Source organism: Strigops habroptila, chromosome 8 (genome assembly GCF_004027225.2).
Source record: "Strigops habroptila isolate Jane chromosome 8, bStrHab1.2.pri, whole genome shotgun sequence".
In the NCBI taxonomy this organism is placed as follows: Eukaryota; Metazoa; Chordata; class Aves; order Psittaciformes; family Psittacidae; genus Strigops; species Strigops habroptila.
Window position 1 is genome coordinate 7,546,357 of NC_044284.2, and position 24,322 is coordinate 7,570,678.

Sequence of the window (24,322 nt, forward strand, 5' to 3'; positions counted from 1 at the left end):
AACCGTTTTGGTTTTTTTGATTCTGGTTTGGTGTATTTAAAAACATTTATTAAAGATTCCTATTCCTGTTTAAAAATATTCCTTTTATTTTTTTATAGCCCTTTAATATGAGTTTGATTCTGATGGATACGGTTCCAGTCACTGATGTTGCGGGTTTTTTCTCCTTTTCAGTTACACCAGCAGAGTTGTTTCCAATGGACTGAAGGCACAAGTTAATAATCCAGAACTGAAAGTCAGAGGATTGGACCCACTCATCAGTAATTTAATCGACAAACTTCAGCACTTTAATCAAGTAAGTAATTTTTAGAGAGAAGAGTATTTTATCACTGGGTTTGATAGCAGAGCTGAAGCTAAACTTGCTAGTGGTACTGCTGCTCATGTTACATTTCCCAGGGTTACAGGCCTGGTACTAAAGGCAACTGAAGATTCTGTTGTGCCAGCTCGTTTATGAACTCGAATGAGACAAAATTGTTTCTCTGGAAGTTGCTCTGGTTCCTGGCTGTTGTTCCATAGCTGCTGATCCATAGGTGTTGATTAACTGTCCTACAGTCCAGAGTCCCAGTAACATGGAGGAACTCTCGAGCCCCACATTTCACATAAAGCTTGTGACTAGAGCCATGGTGTGTGAGAGCCTTGAGGATTTCTGTGATGTTCTTGTGTTGGAGGAATATCTTGTTTGTGCAGCTTTCTGTTTTGAAGTGGTGTAGATATAAGCAGATCAGAAGAGGAAATAAGGGTGTGATAACTGAACTGTAGGGAGTGCTGACGTCAGGGCAGAAGGTGCTCCAGGATGAATTAACTTTGCACCTTTGAAAACATTTACTTGACAGGCCTTCTTCTCAAGCCCATCAGCCCCAAAGGAAAGACAACCTACCAATGAGTTTGTCAGAGGCATGGTTAACCTGTGTCTGCCTCTTGTCATCTGTTTGGGTTCCACCAGATGCACTTCCAGTTCTGGTGTATCTGTCTGCTGTCTTTCAAAGCTGAATGCATGATTCTCTGATACAACTGCTTCAGCACGTCTCTTTGTGAGCCAGTCCATGTGAGCTAGAGCAAACAGATTCAACAGGATTCATTTTCATTTAAAGTGGGCATGTTTTCTTGTCAGCTTGGAAGAATGCTTACAACGGTGTTTGGAGTCAGATGTGTTTGCACATTAGCCTGCTTGCAATCTTTCACCATTAAAGAGTGATGGAGCATGGGGATAGAAATAGTAGAAAACCACTGTAAGATTCGAGTCCACCTTTGTGTGCGGGAAGAAGAATAATCTGCACAGGTAAAACGAGAGGAGGGCTTGCTTAGTCAGGGTGTGGGAGGTTACTAACGCTGTGGCTGTGACTGAGATTGATGGTTTCATCTCTTATTTGCTCCTGCAAAAGTATGACGCTCCTTTAACTCTCGTCAACTACCAGTGGAAAATCCATAATCTAACCAGTAATTAGTGTTTTTATTAAATCTTGCTTAGCTCTAAAGTGCTTCTACTGTTGTGTAGGCTGCAGTTTAGGATTCTTTGTATCACACTGTTTCATTTAACTTGCCATGGGGGATTACAACAACCCATCTGATGCGGTACTTAATATTACAGTGAAATAGACATTATGTGGTCAGATTGATGAAAAGGATAATTCATTATTTATCTGCCTTTGCATGTTATAGAGTGTTAATTTACTTTATAAATATTAGATACATCCATCTGTGTAATAGTCTTCTATAAACATTAACTATAGGAAATAGTTAGAAATGGATTAAATTAAAAGTAGCTATGTATTAGAAATTCTGTTTGTCTGCTGTAGAAAAATAAAAGTCTGAAGTCTCAGAGTGAGCTGCATACCAATTTTCTTAAGTTATATACGTCTAAAAAGCAGTTTCAAACACCTCTTTTTAGCCAGAAGAATGAAATCCAGTTCCTAACTCCTTCTGTAAGTTGGAAGTGTTGCTTTCTGTTACTTCTAATTATGTTTTAGGAGAATATCATCTTTAAGTAAACGTAACTCCCATCAGATTGAGGTGCTTAGCAATAATGGATTCCAAGGGTGAGGGATTAAACAGAATACTGATTATTGCCCTAAGATGGTTTGTTCTTAAGTACTTGGGATAATATAAATTCCTTTGATCATAATTTTAGTAAGATTTCTTGAGAGATCAAAGCATCAAAGAAGTTGCTAAATATCTAAGGCTTTCACATACAGCATCAAACATGTGTAGCTGCTTCCTGCTTCTTGAGTTTTCATTTTGCTTGTGATATTAATACACAAATAAAAACTGACACTGAAAGGCCGATTAGACCAGGAGTTTAAAGTGTCATCAATAGCGTGTGTAGACTGTATAGAGAAAGAGTTATACAGAATCCCATTACTCATTTTATGGGCAAATTGATTTTTTTTCATTAAATTCTTTTTTTTTCTTTTTCCCTTGGAGGCGATACGTAAGGTGGAATTTAAACAGTGATAAAATAAGGTGTTATCTTTTTATCTTCTAAAGCATTTGACATTTGCAATGCCATTTTAAGCAGTAGTTGCATACTGCATATACAGAAGCAATCCTAGAGAGGTAGGAAGCCTGGAGAGCAGAGAACAAAGCAATGCATGAAACTTGAGTCATGGGTGATTTGATGTGTCTAGGCCCCAGTAATCTTCTACCACTTAAGGAATATTGCTAAACTACCCAGAAGAAAGCATATTCTTGCGTAAAAGGCAGGTGTGTGACTGGGGTGGCAGTGCAGCACTTGGCTGTGAGCAAGAGTGGCTTGTCACTGGCCATGCAGGAGTAGCAAACCATTCATTTAAATCAAAACTGACAATCTGGTGTACAGCAGCCATGTCTTTGTTAGCTCCTTATTATGACTTATCCACAAATGTAGAGAGATTAGTAACTAAATTGTTCCTAAATCCCATGGACAGGAACAAAACTCTTGTCAATGGATTAGTATTCTAGTTGATGCATCCCAACTCCAGCACGTTGCAAATAATCTGCATGCAAGGCATCTTCCATTTCTGCCTGTCATTTAGGTTGAGATGCCAGCTCGTTGGAGATTATAGCAGTTCCTCATTTTTTTCATCTGGGGCTTAAATCCTCACCACATAGTTGTTGGGGTTTTTTTTTAAATGATTATGCAAACAGCAGGTTATTTCATAACCACTTCACAAAGCCAAAAGTGAAATGAAATTTAGAGAATATTATTCAACAATTACTGTTATTTGCATCCCTGGCAGATAATGTGTTTGAAGGGTTTATTGTAGCTGCTGATTCACTTATCAATAGAATTACTGAGTTAAAATTTACTTTTAGGAATGCAAAAACAGCTCAAGCAAAGTCCCAGGCTGATTTTGAAAAACTGTCAGTTAGAAATAACATCATTTCCTCCCACTTTTTTGTGAATAGAGCAGATGTGATCTGCAACTGGTAATAAACATAACACCCCCCCATTGCACCTTTTTTGAGTACTGCTTCTTGCCACATAATCACATTTAAATACGTGGTAATGTTTTTCTTCAGCATGATGCTTTTCACAGTTCAAACACAAGCAGTTCTGAGGCCAAGGTTAAAAATCCTGAAGGATCAATTGCATTGAAAAGCAAAGAGAATGTCAGGGAAGAGTGAAAAAGCTTTGGCTCTAACTTTACGAGCAGGGTTGCATGGGCGGTCTCAGAGGATTGTAATATAGGAAGTATTATACAAGTTTAACATATTTGTCTTTTGTCAGCCTAACTCTATAATCTTGACAGATACTGAGAGTCAGTGTGTTTTGCTGTTGTCAGTCAGAGATGAATGCTTAGGGCATGGCTGCGATTCAGGAAGATAGTGCAATATCCCAGCACTTAAAATGAGAGGAGTATCAAAACAAATCTAGCTTAATCTGGACCCACATATTCCCCCCTCCCCCCCCCCCCCAAGTCTCATGGAAGTGCCAGCTGAACTAAGAAATAACTTTAATTCCTTTTAGATCTATATACAAAGGATGCCCCCATAGCAAAGTTCAAAGCAGCACACTGGGATGTTTCTTATCAATAAAATGAGCTAGCCATAATATAATCTCGAATGTGAATTTAATTGGGTTAGACAATAGAGAATAAAACGTTGAATAATTTAGCTACTACTTAGTTTAAAAGCGTATATATAGTTTGAGACTTCTATAAAATTTATTACATTATAGGGTTTTTGTATGAGATTTAGGTGGAGACAGGTTGGTTTGATTTTCAACCAAAGTTGTAGCTTACTTAGACTGAGACTCCAAATATTCAGTTCTTATTTTATCCAGTGAAAACATGGAAAGGTTGAAAGTCATCTTAGAAAGACTGTTGCTGTATTACTTCTAGTATTTGGGATTTAAACAGCCCCAGCAGGGCTAAAAGTATTATTGCTTGCCTCAGCCATACCTCCCAAAACCTGTCTCTTACTAAACAGAGCACCTTTCCCAGAACTGCTATGTGTCTGGATTTCCAAAGCAGGTCCTCTTTTTTTCCATCCAAAGCACTTGGAAACCTTGGACATTTCTTCAGGATTTCAGGTGCTCCATATCCCTTTTGGAGGTGGCCAGGTTGGATGGGGCTTGGAGCAGCCTGGTCTAGTGGAAGGTGTCCCTGCCCATGGCAGGGGGTTGGAACTGGACGAGCTTTAAGGTCCCTTCCAACCCAGACCAGTCTGTTAACTGTTCTATTCGTGATATAAGGTGTTAACCAAAATGTCTTCTGTTGTTACTGTTTAACAACTGTTAACAGTTGTTCGTGTTCTTGACCAGAAATGCCCCTATCTGGGTGTCGGCAGAGGGGAAGAAGCATGGGTATGGCTGCTAGGGTAGCCTATTAGTTTTGATGTTAATGGACTTTTTTAAAGATAGAAAGTCAGCAGTTATTGAATTAATTAAGGTTGTCATACTGAAATTGTAAGTTCTCTTATGTAAATACTTACTTTGTTCTATTAGCCCATCCTCTTTTTCTAATCACTCTAGTAATTGTAAGTCAGATGCATTGCTTTAAGTTATTATCGTTAGAAGTGTGATTATGGTATTTACTTTTAATCTCATTCCTGAGGTACGATAACTTGCTTATTTTTGGAGATGGTAATTTTAGCATAATAGGAAAGAGAAGCAGAGATTTATGGACTGATCATTGTTTTCTTCAGGGTAGGGGAAAGGTCTTCAAACGATTGATCATTGGCCAAAAGCAAGGAAACAGGGTCATTTTCCTCTCTTCCTGTTGCACTACTAAAGGGAGGAGACAGGTAGAAAAAGCAGCCACAGACTTCTTGGAGGACAAAATAAAGAAGAGCTAATGATGGGTCTGAGGTGAGGTGAGGCAAACTTCCCCGTGTCTGTGTCTAGTCTCTAGAGAAAATAGGGCCGCAAGCATCAGAGGAAAACTTCACTGCACTCCTCTATTATCAGTATTTGTTCCCTTGCACTTTCAAATTTAGAAAGCAAGCCTGAATATTGGACAGAGGCCATGTCAGGAATAGCCTTTGGGCTACTGGGGAAATGTTCACAAGTAATTACTGTAATAGGAAAGACTAAAGGAAACAGTGTTTTGTTTCAGGCAAAACCTCTATTGTGAAATAGCGTTAGTTGTCAATTTAGAGAAATTCAGTCTTACAATAGACCTGTTCTGCTTCTGACCCTGTCTTACACTTCTTTGGTGTATGATCTTTGTTGCTACCGCTCTTTCATCAAACACGATGCAGTTTTTGAATGGCCACAGGCAACCTTGACCTTGCTTTCAGTGTGTTCCCCAAAACATGGTGCATCTCAGCATTGTGGGTGCTGGGCATGATGGCTGGCCGGGCTGCACTAGCACAGTACAGAAGGCATCTTCCTTCTTTCTGCCCCCTAAGTGGGCCTGACAGGCTGCTTCTATCCTGACACCTCTCCCTTCTTCCACCTTTCAAGTATAGCTATTCCCGCTTCTCCAGGGAAACGCTTTAATAGGATTAATTCTGTGCAGCAGAAAAGCTTGGTACTGTATATCCATGTCTCTCATTGGAATTCCCACAATAAACTTCCCGTCAGATACAAAAGGCTGAGTTTTACCTGCTTGCTAGCACTAACTGCAAGAGAACTGCCAAGTAGGGAGAATCACTTTTATTGTAACTGTTTCTGAAATTTTATCTTCTTGCTTTTGTGTCAAGCCTTGAAGATTTGCAAAGAACATAAGTTCAGCTAATACAAAAATGTTTAGTGGGAATTTTACAAACCCTACTGCACTCTAATTTTCACTGCCTGTTACTTTTATGATCATTAGCTAGTCTTTAACTCTCTTACTTTTTTTACTGGCCTTTCTTACCCATATTGAAATGTTTTGTTTCTGAAAATCAGCCTGGTTTAAGTTGATTTTGAAATAATTAAGTTAGGTGTATGATTTAGAGGCACTGTGAAAGCTCTTCAGCTGTGGCTATCAGCTGATTTCATTGTACTCCAGACAGTCTATGCAGTTTGCTCCTAACTCAATTCAGCCCTATGCATGTATGAGGCCAGCATGCAGGCTTAAGAGGAAAACATAACAAGGAGTGGAAAGGAATTTCTTTGGTCATAGAATACTATGGCATAGTTTCCCATAAACATTGTTCTATCTGGATTGCTAGGGTTGGTAAAAATTAGACAAAGTTATATCAATGACAGGTTAAATGCACAAAACCAAACTCCGCACCAAAGCCAAAGAAGATGGACTGAGTGTCAGAGCACCACACAGGGACTTAATCTTTAAGAAGGTTCAAATTCACTTTCAAATAGTGATGTCCTGCGACCCTGTTGTTCTGTCACTTCATCTACACATACTGTCCCAAACAGGAGCAGACATTGCTTATGGATATGCAGCACGTGAAAGCAGATAGTCCCACTGTACCTTTCCAGGTTTATACCTTGAGAAGTGACATTTTACAGTACCCAATGGCTTCCCACACCCTGGAGGTGAAATGCTGTTAGAAATAATGATAGGGAAATACTGCGCCTCTGTGTCTTAAATGCCAACTCGGACGCAGTTGAGTTGCATAACCTTCCTCAGACTTCTTTAACAGTCTAGGCCCAAGCCAACATTGTATGCACTGGCTTACACGGTGCTTAAATGACAAATGCAGGGAGCCCCACAGAGCACTTATGTTGGCTGTCATAAGTGATAGTTGATATTAAAAGGTTTTTTTCAAAATGCGTTAGCAGTAAGACTATTTTTAGAGGCATCTACTTTAATTCTGATTCTTCCCTCATCTTCTACCAGCATTTACCAGAGTATAAAAGTTCCTGGAGAGTAATAGATAATTTGAGGCTGGAAGGGACAATCTAGACATAATCCAGCTCAACCTTCTGTAGAAAGCAGGGCTTTAGATTAGGTTATCCAGGGCCCTGTAAAACCAAGTTGCATAATTCCAGCGAAGAAGATTGCATTTCTTCTCTGCTACTGCTCTGATTTGTGTGTTTGCTTGCTTGTATCTATGAAAATAAGTACACTAATCTTAAATGCCTTGCTTCTTTCTCTCTTTGTAATGCTCTCAAGGTCCAGCCTGAATTCATAGACAATAGCTCTTGGACGCAGAATAGACACTTCCTACCTTTATACACTGAAATATGTTCCAGCGTATAAAGCAGGAGCAGTTATATAATAACTTGATAACGGGATACCTGGAAGTTCCTGCTTCCTATAGGAAAACATCCAGAGGAAATGACAAGCAAAGTAAACAGCGTGTCTCCCTATCTTGCAGAAAGCAGGTTCCTGTTGCGGGCCCAGCCTGCCTAGATTACCACCAGTGAGGCTGATGTAAATCAGTGGAGAATACTGGTTAAGCAGCAGCCTGCTCATTTAGAGAGCACAGAATTTGCATACACTTACTGGCTGGAAGAATATTTACTACTGTGCAGATGATGCAGAGAAAAGCCTCGGGTATTACAGTTGGGAACCATTTGCTCATTACTGTTCTTTTGAATAGCAATGAGGTACGTGTAAAAGTCTTTGTGCCACGGCTTCTGTGCATTTGCAAATGTAGCCTGCTCCTGAGCATAGATGACAACTTTTTCTAACTTTTAATTGTGATTTTTACAGCTGAAAATGCCATGAAGGTAGTTCTGAAAGCATCCAGGCCCTCAGTTTCTATACTCCTAAACACCTCGGGCTTAGGCTATCTGAGGTGTCTTGCATTGCAAGTATGATTTATTTACTATGCACTGTTTAGTGACACCTACAATCTATCCTGTTTCCTGGGACTGTATGCATTTTAAATGAGATAATACATTTATTTCACTTGCCTTTTTCATGCATCTGAAATGAGCCTGTGCCTCAGTGCAGTTACGTGGGAGTGGATCTATTTGGGGCTGAGTATTCTCAGTCCCAGATGTCATGGATGAACTTGTCATTATGCAGAACAGTCACCCAGGAGACCAGTGATTCAGAAATAAGTAGCCTTGGTATTGCCTGAACACTAATAGCAAAGTGAAAAATGAGACGCAGTGAATAAGACAGTGCCACTTCAAATGCAGAAATCATATACTTTCATCACTGTTTTCCCAAGCTCGCTTTTGAGCTATGCAAAAACACCAATGTTCACGCTGGAGGAAAGTCATTCCATGGAGAGTGTTACCACATAAATCTCATGCAAGTGCTTCCCTCCACCCAAAAGATTTGAGAGTTGCTGGTAGTTAGCAAGCATGAGCTGCTCACAGACAACTGCAAGAAGGTACCTCATAGACTCACAGAATGGTTTGGGTTGGAAGGGACCTTAAAGATCATCCGGTTCCAACCTCCTGCCTTGTTGCAAGACAGATACTGAGTTTTCTGCCTCTTACAGCAACCGAGAGCTCACAGAAAGTTGTTAATACAGAAACATTGGTGAGTACTGACAAAGGGTAACATTCATCTAGTAAAGCCAACAAGACCCAGCATGTATAACCGTGCGCAAACCCAGAATCAACATTTACGTGTGTCCTGACTTTAAAGACAGAAATATTTCCAATGGCTATTCACACGGTGTGTAATTATAATTACATGCATGTTTGAGTGAAGGCCGCGCTCAAAAATAAGAGTGATACAGGGCCTGGTGTAAGCCTTCTGAGGCTAAACCCTTTCCATAATTGTAGGAGAGTAACTCTCCTTTGAGAGTGTAAGTCACAGTCTTGAATTCAAGGCTTTTACTCCAGGCTACCCTTCTCCATTGATAAGAAGGGGAATCTAGGAAGGGTCTTCTGGCAAGGCTAGCATTAACCTATGCCAGTCCACTGTCATTTATCCCCCCAGTTTTCTCCTTACCAGAAACCTTCATTCAGCATGGCATTTAAACACACAGGTTGCTCAGCCGTTGCTCGTATGTGCGAGTAAAGGGCTATGTGCTTTTTTGATGCTTCAGTGTGGGTGTTTATGCGGTCCAGGCTCGTGGAGCTGTACACACCGCATCACTTAGTCCCCCAGAGCAACAGAGGTAACAGGATTGAATTGTTTTGTAGCAAACTCAATGTGTCCTCAGTCTTACACGGTTCGGTCACATCTGAAGATGAATTTATGTAGACCTCTACATGCTTTTAACGTGTGTAACTGTGGAAAAAAAATAAACTGATGTACACATTCTGTTGTTTCCAGCATTTGGAAAAGTAGCTTTCTAGCTCTAATTTATTAATAATTCTGATACGGAAGATACTTTTTCTGTGTGACAAGGACTTTTCCACAGTTACAAAGTATGTCTAATAACTCATTCAAATGGATTCAAGTGATAATCAAATTTGAACACAGCTTTTAATAGCCAGAAGCAAATAACTGGGACATAGCTTACTGCTATGAAGCGTGTAGTGTTTTGAATGCTGCCATATGTCTGGATATGCATCAGCCTTGCAAACAGAATCAAAAAGTGCTCAACATCATTTCAGGGCTGTGCATCTTGTTTGCTCCTTTCAGTATCTATAAGAGAGGCCTCTCACAGGAGAGTTTTTCAACATGACATGTTCATGGGAGTGAACTGGCAGACAAACAATGTAATTATTGGATAATATAATGAAATATGACTTGTGCTTCACTGCAGTAAAATGACGTTGAATCATATTTGATGTGGCATTTGAAATAAGAGAATCTAATAATATTGAATGGATTTCAGAAGGGTAAATGGAAAGCTTGAGATTTGTCTTAGGGCTGGATAATTGGGGCTGGATGAAGTCATAAAGAGAAGGGAGAGAGCCACGGGCCATGGCTAGCTGCAGGCGCTTTGAGCCCCTTGGGAAGCTGACCATTTATGCCAGTCACTCGAATAAAAGTTTAATATTAAAGAGCTTTGTTGCATGAAGTTCTAGTCTCAAGGGTAATTTTGACTCATGCGCATGATACAGACATTTTAATGGAGGTGTGTAAAATGAATCACTTTGAGTTAAAGTTCAATATTGGAGTTCATTTAAGAGTGTTTATGAACCATATGAAGCAATATTATGCTTTCTTAGTATAAAGGTTATTTCAGTTATTGGTTAAAATACTTCTTTTTCCATCTAGCTTTGCTAATCACTTCCAAGTACTTGGAGACTGGAAATTACACACCAGTTACCAGACATATAAAATATTTTTTATGTCAGTAATATGATATATTAACTAATAATCCAAACAAAATGTAATAAATTGCTATTTAATTCTGAAACAGTCAAACAAAACTAAATGTGTTTGGTTTATTTTGAAAATGGGAATAATTACTTGTGGAAATCAGAAGAAGTTTCTATTAGCTCCTAAGTGGAATGGTAAAAGCCAGAGTGTCATGGGTGCATATTCAGGAAACGGGATTAGTTGGTATTAAAGAATCTCAATTCAGCAGCAAAGGAAAAGCACTTTACAATTTCTAAAGTAAAAAAATAAGAAATAAACTAAACAGTACAGAGCAGAAATTATACATGTAAAACTCAAGAAGAAAAGCTAAAGGTGTGATGTAAAACCTGTGATTGGTAGGGCCAAGGACAGTGAGAAACTGTCTTATTTTGCATGCTAAAGTACACCATTAGATAGCACGTGATTAAGAAGGAGGCAGAAAGTATCTCTGAGCAACATACCCATAAATGCTATGACAGTTTTTGGGCTTTATTCTTTGAGGAAGCCGAGGCTGTTCTGCCTGCCTGTCAGCCTGCTCCTCCAGCAACACTGCAAAGTGACCAAGTTGAACCACATTTCCATAGCTGTTTTTATCTGGGCAGGAGGTTTCTGTCCTTGCTGATTCCTCCCCTTTCAGAAGGTTTTGGACGACACTTACACGTTAGCACATATGGCAGTTTGGTTCCTGAGAAAAAATTCTTGGAAGAAGTGCTTGAGGGTGATGCACTAGGCACATAAACAGGGGCAAAGGATGCAGGGCGTTGTGTTCTTAGGAACTGCCTGTACTCAGAGCTTTAGCTGTAACTGGTGTTGCACTGTTTCAATTAAGGCAGCACAGTTTTTTGTGTATGGATGCTTTATTCATATCAGTTGAGGCAGGGGAAAACTTGAATGACTGTAATCTGGGTTTAGCTAAAATAGTTCAATATGAACTGTCAAGCTGGAGTTAAACTGCATGCAATTGCTGTGCAGCCTGCTGTTAGGCTCATAGCAATTTCAGAGAGATCATATGATCAAAATGCATTAGTTCCTTCTGGCTGGTACACAGAGAGAAAAAGAACAAGATCATTTTGCTGGAGCCTCAAATCCAAGGAAATTCTGGTCTGTGGAAAATGCCCGAGGAGATTGTGCAAATTCTAGGGAAGCTTTTAGCCACTTTTTTCAATGGGGGACTGGGAAATGGTCTAAAAAGAGCAAATCTGGTCTGGTCCCTGTTAACATTATTGTCTGAGTCCCGGAGAATGTCATAGAATCGTATCAGAGAACCATAGAATGGTTTGGGTTGGAAGGGACCTTAAAGCTCATCCAGTTCCAACCCCCTGCCACGGGCAGGGACACCTTCCACTAGAGCAGGTTGCTCCAAGCCCCTGTGTCCAACCTGACCTTGAACACTGCCAGGGATGGGGCAGCCACAGCTTCTCTGGGCACCCTGTGCCAGCGCCTCAGCACCCTCACAGGGAAGAACTTCTTCCTAATGTCTAATCTCAATCTCCCCTCTGTCAGGTTAAAGCCATTCCCCCTTGTCCTGCCACTACAGGCCCGTGTCAAAAGGCACTAGAAGCTGCTGTAAGGTCTCCCCTTAAGGAGCCTTCTCTTCTCCAGGCTGCACCAGCCCAGCTCTCTCAGCCTGGCTCCAGAGCAGAGCTGCTCCAGCCCTCGCAGCATCTCTGTGGCCTCCTCCGGACTCGCTCCAACAGCTCCGCCTCCCGCTTGTGTTGTTGCCCCAGAGCTGGATCAGGACTGCAGGGGGGGTCTCACGAGAGCACAGTAGATGGGGAAAATCCCCTCTCTCGACCTGCTGCTGGTACAGCATATGGTTGTCCCCAGTATGATCGAGCTGTGGAGGTAAAAATTATCTTGGGCAGACTGTACAGCATGAGAGAAGGCACCAGAATATTCAGCTTCTTTTCTAGCTCTGTCCTACTCTAATTTTTTCTCCTTTACCTTTCTTTTTCCCAGTCCCTGCTGTAAATGAAACATTCAGTTTTGCCAGTGGTATCTGGGTGATAGGAGAAGGGTAAAGCACAAACCCCACATGTGTGAATGGGGCCATATGCTGGTGTGGGTGTGGGCGAGCGTGTGGACATGCATCTCCACTGAAGATTCAAGTAGGATGAAAGTGCAGTTTGTGGAGGATGCAGTTTGGAGTGTGGTGCTTCACTGCAAACTCCAGAATTCAGGTCAGTCTCAGCATCCCTCTGTTCCTGTTGTATCCACCGTTCACAGTGGTCAACAGTATGAGTTCAGGCAAGCTGAAACCTCAGGGTCTGTCAGAGGGAAGAGCAGCAAATGGGAGATTTAGCAAATTCACACTTAGTCCCTGGTTTCTGCTTTGGATTCAGATTAAACCCCTGTCAATCACAGCTATAAGTATATAACAGTTATATTGCTGCAGTTAAATCACTCAAATTTCTTCCACCATTTCATAAGCCCTGTAGGGGAGGTGGGAGAAGGCAGTGTTAGTCTGGCTCCTGCAGGGGAAGATGGCATTGATTCCTTAAAGAACACAAAATCCTGAGAATTCAAACATGCCATATTTTCCCTTTTCAGCCCAGGACTAAACAGAAAATAGCAATGTCAGGCCTGGATACATGATATGGAGGAAGAATTTTGGCTTATTCCTCCAAGTCCTTCCCTCACCTCACAATATTCTTTAGCACCTGCAAGTCCACAGTTCTTGGTGGCAGTTCAGTCTTCCGTTTTAGGATGCTGTTCCTTAATGTGGCTTTATACAAAGTTTTAGATGTGACAGGAATCAGATGAAATATCTGTGACAGCTTGAGCAGGCTTCCATCTTATCTGGACTTCTGGTAGCTTTCAGAAAGCTGTCAGCTGTAATCTACTGTGTTGGCATATATATATGTGTGTATATGTTTGAGTATGCATATTATTTTGCATATTATAACAAGTTGAAGATAGCAGAATTAAAAGCAGGTTGATCAGTCAGATGCTCATGTGGCACGGAAAACTTTGTCAGTGACCTGTGACTGTCATATTGATGCAATTTTTTTTTCTCCTTCTGTCTGTGAAAGAAGACAAGTTCATGGCTATCCACAAAATACCTCTTTCTATCATCTACTGTGCTTAGTTCCCACCCAGCGGGTTCACTCTGGACAGTAGTGTCTCCCATCATGAATCCTTCAGGCTTGCTGCACTTTTGTGTTTGGTACTTGATCCTTAGAAGGTATCTATCACTTCTACCTGCCCTGTGCGCATCTTCACCTGTAGTTTGTAGTACCATTTATTTCAAGTTCTAGGCAGAGAGCATCCTTCTTTGAAGGGTTTGTAAGTGTTTTGGCTGGATGTCACCTTCTGGAGCATGGCTCTGATCTGAGACAGAAGTCAGCTGCATCTGATGGGGTTGCTCAGGTTCATTGGTTGTCAGGCTCCTGCTGAAGATGTTGTAGCTCTTGGCTAAGGCAGTGGACGGAACTGTCCGTTCAGGTTTTTGGATTCAGACATGACTTCCCCAACTTAGTTTGCCAAGGTTATATGAACCTAAATCCATAGGATGGAGCATATTGTACATGGTCGCAGCAGACAAGTTCTTGGCTCAGAGCTGCCCTTTGCACAAAGATTGTCAACTTCCCCCATCTCCCTTGAAAAAGAAGCTTGTTTTTCTTCATGAATACTGTTAGGATTTATGATGCCCACACCACAAGTGCTCTGCACACCCCAGTGTGAAGACCCAGCAGAACTGGCCTTATGGCATTTTAGTACAAGGTGGTGGTTATTTTTAGTCTAGAAGCAGGAGTTTATGTTGTTGTGGGCTCTGGAATGCCAAGTTTCTAAACATTTTGAGGACTTAAACTTTAGCCTTGCAAAGGCTAACCTTTACAGGGTGCAGATCTGAAAAGGAGTTTCTGTCCTTGATATCTGGCTCTTTCAGGCTACTTGGGAGTTTTTAGACATGCTTGTTGTTCTGGATTCTTTTAATTAAAAAAGCATAGAACATGAGTTCCTTGCTGTTCTCAGTTGGCCTGTCTTATTTGATTTCATGGTGCAGTAAGATTGTACCATTTAAACTGTGTTTTATGCAGCATCCCTTGAGCAAGTTCCTCTTGAAAAATGAGAATGGTGGGGCTAATTTTGTGTGGTATCTTTAAATAGGGGTGTCTTGCAGGTCATTATTTTCTTTGAAGATGAAGGTTCCCTCCCTTCTCTCTGCAGATTGTAGTGTTCTAGCTTTAGGCAAATGAATGGCTTTCAAGCTAAAGGGCTGGGTGGTTGATTTGGTTTCTTTTTTTCTCACCATTGCAAAAACATGGAATTGCTGTTGCTGTTAGAAAACAGAGAATCCTTTTCATGTGTAGTTGCAAATCCTTCGCATTCTTTTAAAACAATTGAAAAAGCTGGAAAGAGGGGAAATAGTCGCAGCAGGAATAACAGGGAAAGTTCACTAGTCAAAATGCTGCTCCCTCAGCATATTTGTGTATCAGCACCTTGAGCATTTCTTCTAGAATCCAGGGTGTAGACCAGAGGAATCTTTCCGGGGGATGCCTGAACTGAAGCAGAGCATCGGGGGCCTTCCTTTGTCAGATTTTGTAAGCAGTCGCTGAAGCCTGAGAGTAGCACCAGCTGCAGTTTGTCTGCTCATGGGACTGGAATTCAGGTGCAGGGTGGATCAGAAACCTGCTCATCCATCAGTGAGTGAACAGGTCAGTAAATAGCTCAGGTGATCCTCCCAGTAACTTTTGAACCTGCCAGTCATTTCAACCAGTGTTTGAGTCACACAAATAACAAACAAGTTTAAAGAGAATAGGTGTTTGGAGAGTGAGATCCAGTTCAGTGTCCCACTGGCAGCAAGGCTGTAGGGTGGGCTGTGGTTTGATATCCCAAAGAATCCCCATTAAGGAATGAGAAAGAGGACTCTAAGTGGCCCAGCTGCAAGAAGAGCTTCATCAGGTCTCATGCCTCATTACACATAAGATAATCCAGGCACAAAACTCAAAAGCCAAAGGTAATCAGACTAAATTCTGCTTCCTACAGAACATCTCATTCCAGTTGTGCCTCTGTGTTCAGTTTTGCTTTCCATCTTATACTCAGCAGTTTGGTGAATAAAAATGTGGATAAACTTCCATATTTCCCAGGCTAGACAGTGAGAACAGTGAAATTCCATATTGTCAAAATTATAAGCAAGTAAACTCTATATGCCTGCACTTACCCTTTCCAACCATTGCTTTCTGCTGTCTCCTATAGGGTACTGTAAATAGATCTGCAGCCCAGACCATAGAAGATTTATGTGTTGGTTCTTGTATTTGCAATAGCCAACACAGTATGAGTAAGAAGTGGTCAGAGCTTCAATTCAGTGAAAGAAGGAAAAAAGTATCTTTTTCAGAGCAGAACTGGAGTTTCTCCTGTAGTACACGGGAGCCTAACATCTTAAGACCACACATGTGTGGTTAATGACTGCTTGCTGAAAGTTAATGTCAGTTCAGAAAGGTCTTGCTGTGCTGAGAACTTCAAATTCCCTGTGCTTCCAGAAATCAGGAATGAACAGCTTAGCAGGAACTCTTATCAGGACATCACCTTTTAAGTTTCTGTGCTTTACTGTGCATTGTTCATTTTACAGAACACATCACCAAACCATAAATGATTATGTTGTATAACAGAGGGGTGATGTCACTCACTTGACAGCTGTCAGTCACGTGGTGTGGTTTTTCGACTGAATGACTCTGAATTATTAGTGTTTCAGATGCCACAGAACCCATTTAACGCCTGATATCGAAGCCAGCTTTGTTAGAAAATCCTCAAAATATAGCTACTGTCTCACATAGACCAACAGTGTGTCCATACTTAGCAATGCCAAATTATTACTCTACACACTGGAAATGTGCTTCATAAAGCAAATCTCTCATAGCTGCAGTTCCCAACTTAGATTAAAGCAAAGCTGATATGTACAGATGGGGGAAAAAACCCCAACAAACCAACACAAACCCCGCTGAGTTACACCTGGTGATACTACACTGTGAGCTTCTACTCAAGAAACCAGTTAGTGCAGCTCCCTAACTCTTGGGGCAGATTGTGCTGCCCTGAGTTACAACAGTTTTAGGTGGGGAGAAGGTGAAAGTGTCTGAAGCAGCCTTCAGAGTTTAACCGAATATTCCTGAGTGTTTTACCAGTTGAAACGTGATTGGTTTTTATATGTTCATGTGTATGTTCCTTGGATAGCCATTTTCTTAAACCCTGATTTAATGGCTTAATAATAGACACCCATTCTTTCCATGGGATTTTTGTGGAAGCGTTTTTCTCTGTACAGAGCCAGAGAAAGTCTGTGCTGAGGAATCCTATTGCTGAAGGTGTCCAGAGACACAGTTCTCTCATTTTGGTTCACTAACCCTCCAGTTCTCCTTGCAGGTTGGCTCCAAATCACCAGAGGCAGTTGGGCAAGGAAGCTCTGATTGAGGTTTGGTGGTGGGGCATATCCACATCCTGAGCTGGGAATCTGTGATGGGCTCTGGGGAGACTCTGTCACCCCTTGGAATAAGTAGGTGCTTGCTTTCTCAGGTCTCCTAACATAGGAGTCTGTGGCAGTAGCCAGATATTCATGAAGTCAGTGAAGTAGCAAAGAAAAGTGCTCTCAGGGCTAAACTGGGAATATGATCGGGCATGAGAACAATTCTGGTTCCAGAAAACAGCTCAAAAAGTGCCTCCTTCCTGAATAGCTAATATGAGGTATCAAGGTATTCATTGTAATCACAGTTTCAATGGGAGCTACGTGTACATGGTGCGTTGCTTCATAATATATCGAGAAATTCAGAATGCATAGAAGTCGTACTCTGATTCTCTTGTACCAGTTTTTCTGAACCTGGCCCTGAGTATTAAAGTAGAGGCTTAGGACATAGAGCTCTAACCCAAATGCTGATAGTTTAAGCTGCTTTAGTTTTAGAATTACATTTCTTTAGAAAAGAGCTGTTTTCAGTCATGCTGAAAGCTCGAGCCATGTATTTGATAGAAAGAAGGAAAATCCAAGCCTGCTGTAATTGCACTTCAGGTGTTGCTGACATTTGACAAGTTTGCCTGTTGCAGATTAATGGTAAAGGTTGAGAGTCTGAAAAGAGGAGATGAAACAGGGATAGAAAACTGCCCCACAAAAGGAGGCAAAAGGTTAGCCGTAAGGAAGAAGAAAACAAAGAAACAAAAAACCTTTTCAAGTGGGAAAAAACCCTCTAAGTTTTGATGAATGAACTGCCAAAGTTTCAGGAGTTCAGTTTGCTGAACATGTTGGGAATGGACAGAGGAACTCTCCCTTGTGTCTGAACCTACAGCCCCTCTTAGAAATCTTGTGAAAACAAGTTTCTTCCCGATGTTTTAATACCTCTGTGTCTGGCAGGTGGCCAACAGCAGGGAACACGATTGAGCAAGGGGAACGTTATCTGTGTGCGTGTTTTAGTGTATGCGTACACTCAGTCCTTCCAAGTTCTTCAGCTTCCTTCACATTTTCAGGGATCGTTTGACATTTGCCAGTGGAACAGGAGTCTTTTCTGGAGGCATTGCTATTGAAGCCTTATAATTAAACCTGTTTCACAGAATGCATTCATTGTTTGTCCTAGGAAAAGGAAGTGCTTCAGAGAAATACATGGTTTTGTTAAAAAGGGGGGTTCCTTCCTTTTTTTTTAGTAGCTATTGTTTTATTAATCAGGCAATCCCTTTGCACAGAGCATTAACTGCCAGGTCCAATTTCTGCGTGGGAATAGAAAGAGCCTGTGTGTGTAAAGGGCCACAGTCTCCATCCCTGCCCCACAAAGAGGAGAAAAGTCATGGCACAGAAATAGCATTTTCCTCCAGCACTGTGTTCTGTGGGAGAGTGGTGAGGGTGGCTCTACTCAAGAACTGTGTTCTCCCTCTTTGTCCATTCCTCAGGACAGACACATCTATCCTGAATTAAGGGTCATATGGCACTTTTAAATGTGTTGTACAGAAGATGTATAAACTGGTATTAAAAGGGAGGGAGAGGAAATAAAAAGCCTCAGCTGAAGCAGATTCACATGTTGAAGATTGTGCTGTCAAATGGTAAATGCAGTTAAATGTAAATAAAGCAGACTCTATAATTGTAATTTTGCTAATCCAGACAGAAATAGTTGGTCTTTCCCAGTTCCTGAGGAAGGCTGAATAGGTTTGTAGTGAGCGTTCTCATCACCACAATTTATGCTGCTGCTGATTATTATTATTATTACTAACCACTCTGTAGCAGCTTGCTGAGACATACAGCCCGTTCACCAGCAGTGTGATCAGACAAGTCTGGGAACTCGATATCCTGACTTTTCTTTAAAGTCCGTTTATTTAGTCATGAGCTGCTTTCTCAGTATTCACTTTGAGGAAGGCAGCCTCGCAGGAACTGGGTAAGTCAAGTGGAAGCAAAGGATGATTACGTGGCAGGGATGGAGAAGCGTTCAGAGTGGATACACAAGACAAATGAGAACTCAGTTTTAATTTCCATCTTGGAAGGAAACTCCTGGTGTTCCCAAGGACAAGTCTCTCTCTTTCCTATTCTGTAAGACACAGGTAAACAGTACATTCCTTTGGTATTCCTGGGGCAAGTGATCATGAAAGACCAGCTGTTAGCACAGAAGGGGATGTGGAGATGCTCAGGTGTCGGAGCCTGGCCTGCTGCTGTTGCTGGTCAGAGCACGAGCTGTCAGATGCATGAGCAGCAGCTGTGAACTGATCACAAGTCTCCTTCATGCCATATTCAGAATCTCCCCACCATGTTTGCATTAGGCTGAATTTGTGAGTATAAATTGGTGGCATCCTCAGAGCAAGGAACTCAACAAGAATGCGGTGGAAGTGGAACTTCCTTGCTTCCTCTGAGATACTGGGGACAAGACTTTTTAGTGTTCATGGGCAGAATGTTATCGCACTGAGGGCACAGAGATTTTTAAGGCTGAAACCTGAGACATACTGAAAGTGAAACCAGATTTCATGGGAGTTGGAGTGTCTCTGCTCAGGCAAAATGGTATTTTTCTAAAATCTGTCTAGAGGCTCATCAAATACACACCACTTCAGGGTAACTGGAAAAGAAAGGAAGTTGGACAAAAAACTATGAGCAAAAAAAGACCGGAGTAAATAGAGAATTAAGGAGCAACATTTTTCACAGTGAGGATCATTAGACCATTTGTTGGAAATGCAATTGAAGTAAAGGATAATATGGTTATTGGAAAGATGGCTGCCTTCATTTCTGGACTAGAAAGCAATAGTGGACATTGTGATAGATGAGGAACACTGGACGGAGAAGACGAGAGGATGTGTTTTGTAGAAATACCCTTTTTCTTGACCACCTGGTAAAATTCTAAGCTACTTCCCTTAAAAACTGGGGATTAGAGGAGTAATTGAAGCTTCCTGGTTTACAGTATGCTATGATATCCTCTGGACCATTTGAGGGAGGGCACTGTTTGTACTAAGTGTTCACTGTCCTTCAGTATTTCATAATCCTGTTGTTTAAAAATCTTTCTTCTTAAGAAAACTTGGAAATACAGATTTATTTAGAGAATAATGTCCCCTGAACAGGAAGCAAATTCACTGCCAGTTGAAGATATTTCCCCCCCTCACAGTTTCCTCTTAACAATGAATTTGTTGGAAATTAAAGGTAGAAGAGACATTTTTTTTAAAATGGTGCATAGAAAGAATGCTGTACAGTGGCTCTTTGTGTACTCAAAACACATTTGGCACTAGAATGTATACTTTAAAGGGCACGCTGAGATTCTTATGTGCAGTCTGTACTAGAAAAAAAAGCAAGTGAAGGCAGATGTCAGCATGGATGATGTAAAGCATAGATGGGGGTAATTCATACTTGTTGAGAGAAGTTTGCAAAGCTGAAGAATTTAAGGGAAGAACATCCTTTGTTGTTCTAGGCAGATAGGAAGTAGAAATAAATGGATGATATCTTTGAAATACCATTCAAAGCTATTTATTTTGCACAAAGTGTGTATCAGGTGAAATCATCTAGTAATGCTTTGGGCTGTGGGAGTATATGTTAGCAAATAAATTTTGTTAGCAGCAGGAAGAAAGATCTCGTCCATTATCTAGACAGATATAAATGAAGCTTGATAATGTTAACTGAATTCATTAATTATTATACAGAGTCTGTTCTTGAAAATGTACTTTTGATGTACTTTTTCTAAACTAACCTTTTCTTCACTGGCTTAACTAGCTTCAGCAATGGTCATAATGCATTTATGGAATGGTTTGTATGCTCTGAGCATTCCACCTTGGTGAACAGTGCAGTACCTACCCCAGGTGTGTGAGATGAGCCTGCAGTGAGGTGTCCATCCTTCCTTAGGGCTGCGTCCGCTGGCATCTTTGAGACTGTTTTGGTTTGTAGAGGAGGAGCCCTGTCGGGGAATTGAGTGGCCTGATGGCTGAACTGAAATGCATCGGAGCTCTGGGTGAGAGGCTCCTTTAGTCACGTTTGTATGGGGTCCTTGGACCGATTGACAGCTATGCCAGGGTCAGAGGTTAATTCCAGCTGACAATCCTTTGCTTCTCCAGAGGTTATAGTATAGCAAAGAAATGGGTGCTCTCTTACTCCCTTTAATCAAGGCCACTTTCATATTAACTGAAGCTGTACTCTGACAGACATCCTGCTTTGCACAAGAGCCAGCGCTGAAGCTGTTACTGCCTGCAGTGGTAGAAAAGCAGAGCCTGAAATTTCATACCATTTTTGAATCAAACACACTGCAACTGATAATACAACATTTAGGGTATTTTAGCTGACAGGTTAGATTGGAGTGTAATGTAAACTGGGTAGTACTTGAACATAGACTAATTTAACCTGCAACAGCAGAGCTCATTAATTCTTGTTGGATCCAAGATGTTACAGTTGTTCTGTACCTACTGAAGCAGATTTTATCATCTTGTGCTATTTAGTGTTGTCACAGCAGAACCCGAGTTACTTACAATGTGAATTAAATATACCAGTAGTAGGAGGATGAAGTTAATTATATTTATATGCATCACACCTTCCTGGGCTTCAGTAGTGATGGTGTTTTATTAAGTACCCGATAAACAGAAGCCAAGAGAAGCCTTGCTAGAAGGAAATGCAAAGCAAAGTTGACCTGTACGTTCTTGATTAGGTGAGTTCTAATGGCCAGGTCAGATATGTCTGTCTAAGCTAATTGCATATCAAATTTATTAGAGAAATAAAGTACCCTTAGAAACAGGCACCCTGCTCACTGGTTCTCTTGTTTTCTTGGCCTGGTTAGGAGGAAGGTGCTTCATTCCATTCTCTTCAACAGAGCACTTAAAGTAGTCTTAATTTTCATCACTGGCTAGAGGATGTAGCATCTGCTTAACTGTGCAGGAGACACTGAAGTGCTTAAATGCTAATTCATTGCCTGATCCAAATAGCTCTAAAAACCTATGTTGATTTCAAAGGACATTTGATCCCAGATCTATTATCTAAAACCAAAATGTAAGCCAGCTCTAATATGGTTAAAAGAGATTGGTGATGGAAAAGAATACTGTGTAAAGGGTTTTTTGAAGTTTAAATCCTGATCAATAAAATGAAGCATATTAACAGACGTTCATAGAGATTGCGTTACTAAAACCTGCCTGATCTTTTCAAGTTCCCAACAAGGCACAAATGCTTCATAGGAGCAGACAGGTTTTCCTGGTTAGTGTGTGTTACTAGTGCTTTCTAACGCATTCAGCACTTTCAGCCTTTCAAGTTGTCTGCAGATCACCCACAACAAAGTTTATCTTCTGCTCAACTCACGGAGTGAATTACTGACTGCTGCCTCAAAAATTGGCACCAGCAACTTTTTTCTGAGAAACGTTTCATATTTCAAATGAATCAGTTCCCAAAGCAAGCTCTGATACGTCGCAGGCATTGCTTTCTTCATGTCAGTGAGCATCAGCTGCAGTTTGTGTTGCTTTGAACTCTTCCTTTGATAAAGTTGCATTAAGCGTTTATCATTTGTTGGTCAGAGGCATGTTACTTTTTAGCTTAGATTTTTAACAGTACTTAAATGTTAAGATCCATCTAAACAATGTCAATTATTCCATCTGTAAAAGAGGATAGAAAATTTCCTTGGTTTTACCTCATATTGATGCTATGAAGTTCATTTTGTTAATATTTGTTAATTTAGAGTCGCTTTAGGTGTTTCACTTGTAATCTCTCTGATGAGGAGATACAGGAATACTATAAAAGGCCAGTTTTAGTCTTTTTTAGGGTCCATTGGATCCCTCTGTGGTTAGAGGAGAGGGAGAGAAACTCTAAGAGAGATTTAGAGCCCTTGGAGTTAGTTTCCCACTTTGGCATCTCCCTGTGAGGAAGGAGCCACTCTCTTCCTTGGCTGCGTCAGTACCTTTGTCTTCATAAACATCTCCTGTCTCTTGTGTTTCTATAGCATCCAAACAAGGACTCACTAAATCCTCATTGACTATCATTAAGTATTAAACCATCATAAACTTGTAGAAGCCATACCAGTTGTGATATATTAAGTCAAAAGGGAAAATAGCTTTTTCTGTATGCCAATAGAGGCATATAGAATGCATGAGTAGAGGAGGAACGTAGTGACTGGACCACAAGGTGTATCTCAGAGAAAACAACATTGCTATCAATGTCTGTGCACTGCTTTGGTTCTGATTATGATGGGAGCAATTGACTTCAGAGGTCCTCAGGTCATGAAGTCGTGCTCTGTGTGAGCAGATTCTGGCCTCAGCTGGTCAGAATGGGACATTTCTTCAGCATAACCAGTGTAATAATGCTGCCGTGCTACACTTAAATAAATCAGCCTGAATGCTTCTCTTATGCAACTGAGTTACTGTGTAAGGGTGTAATATCGTTTATAAAGAACAGTTCTAATATGCCAAAACATGCTTTATATAGTAGATTTGATAACATTACTGTTGCTGTGTTGTATTGTGACAGTAAACTTCTCTGAAACTATCCACAGTCAATTTCACATCTTGAGAAATAAACCCACTGCCTTTACTGCAGCTGACAGAGTGCTTTGGTTTTAAGCTCTGCTTAAATAGAACTCCTTTAACCCACCTGCAGCAAGTAAGCACAGAAGTGTCTGCTTACACATGGGGGTATTGATTTGGGCAGCCTGAAGCAGGATGTAGGTGCAGATGTTATATTGGGGTTTCTTTGAAGGACTCAAAATCTCATGAAATATGTTTCATTTTCTTTTGTAATGTGCACTGCTACGTGCAGTTTGCCGTTGGCTTTTGGACAGTTTCAACCAGAACACATTCACGAGCTCAAATAGGTGAAAATTTGAAAAATTAATAACTTGGTTTGTGAGAACAGACTTCCATCACTTTCTCACGATTCTAGATTGGGATTAGGAAGTATTCACTTTGGAGGCTGGATTAGTGCAGCGTGTCAGCAATGCCCCCTCTGTTTTCCTTTCTCTATCGAGATTCCAGTGCTAAATTGTCAAGCAGCTTTTTTTTGTCCCTTCCTAGGGCTGCATGCAGTAAAAAAAATACTGAACACCAATTAATGTGTCTAATTTACATGAAAAAGTGCAGAAGATGTCTTTTTTTTTCCATAATTAACTATATTTTGCAATTCATTAAAATTCTGCAGCCCTTTACATAATGGAGGCCTATTCACTAGATAGAGATAAGTGCTTAACTCCAAAAGGGGCAGATGGAGAAGGCAGAAAGGAAGTGGAGGAGGGCAAGATTAGCATTTTTTATATTGGCTATGCATATTCATGAAGGAAAATGAAACCCTGCCCATTCGTTTTGGCTTTAAGTTTATTTTGTGGATATTCACAACACTTACCTCAACAAATGGTTCATGTGGATTTGCCCTGGTTTTAATTGAGCAGGACCACGGAGAC

The 24,322-nt window shown here is 40.9% G+C and overlaps 1 protein-coding gene across 2 annotated transcripts in view; it reads left to right on the forward strand.

The window, feature by feature from the left end:
- The window catches only part of LOC115611973 (glypican-5-like), a 331,669-nt gene that overhangs the window by 194,894 nt on the left and 112,453 nt on the right, over positions 1-24,322 (forward strand). For both annotated transcript variants that reach the window (XM_030495718.1, XM_030495717.1), the window contains one exon: positions 172-292. In XM_030495718.1, coding sequence (XP_030351578.1) covers positions 172-292 — 121 coding nt within the window. The remainder of the gene's footprint in view (positions 1-171; positions 293-24,322) is intronic.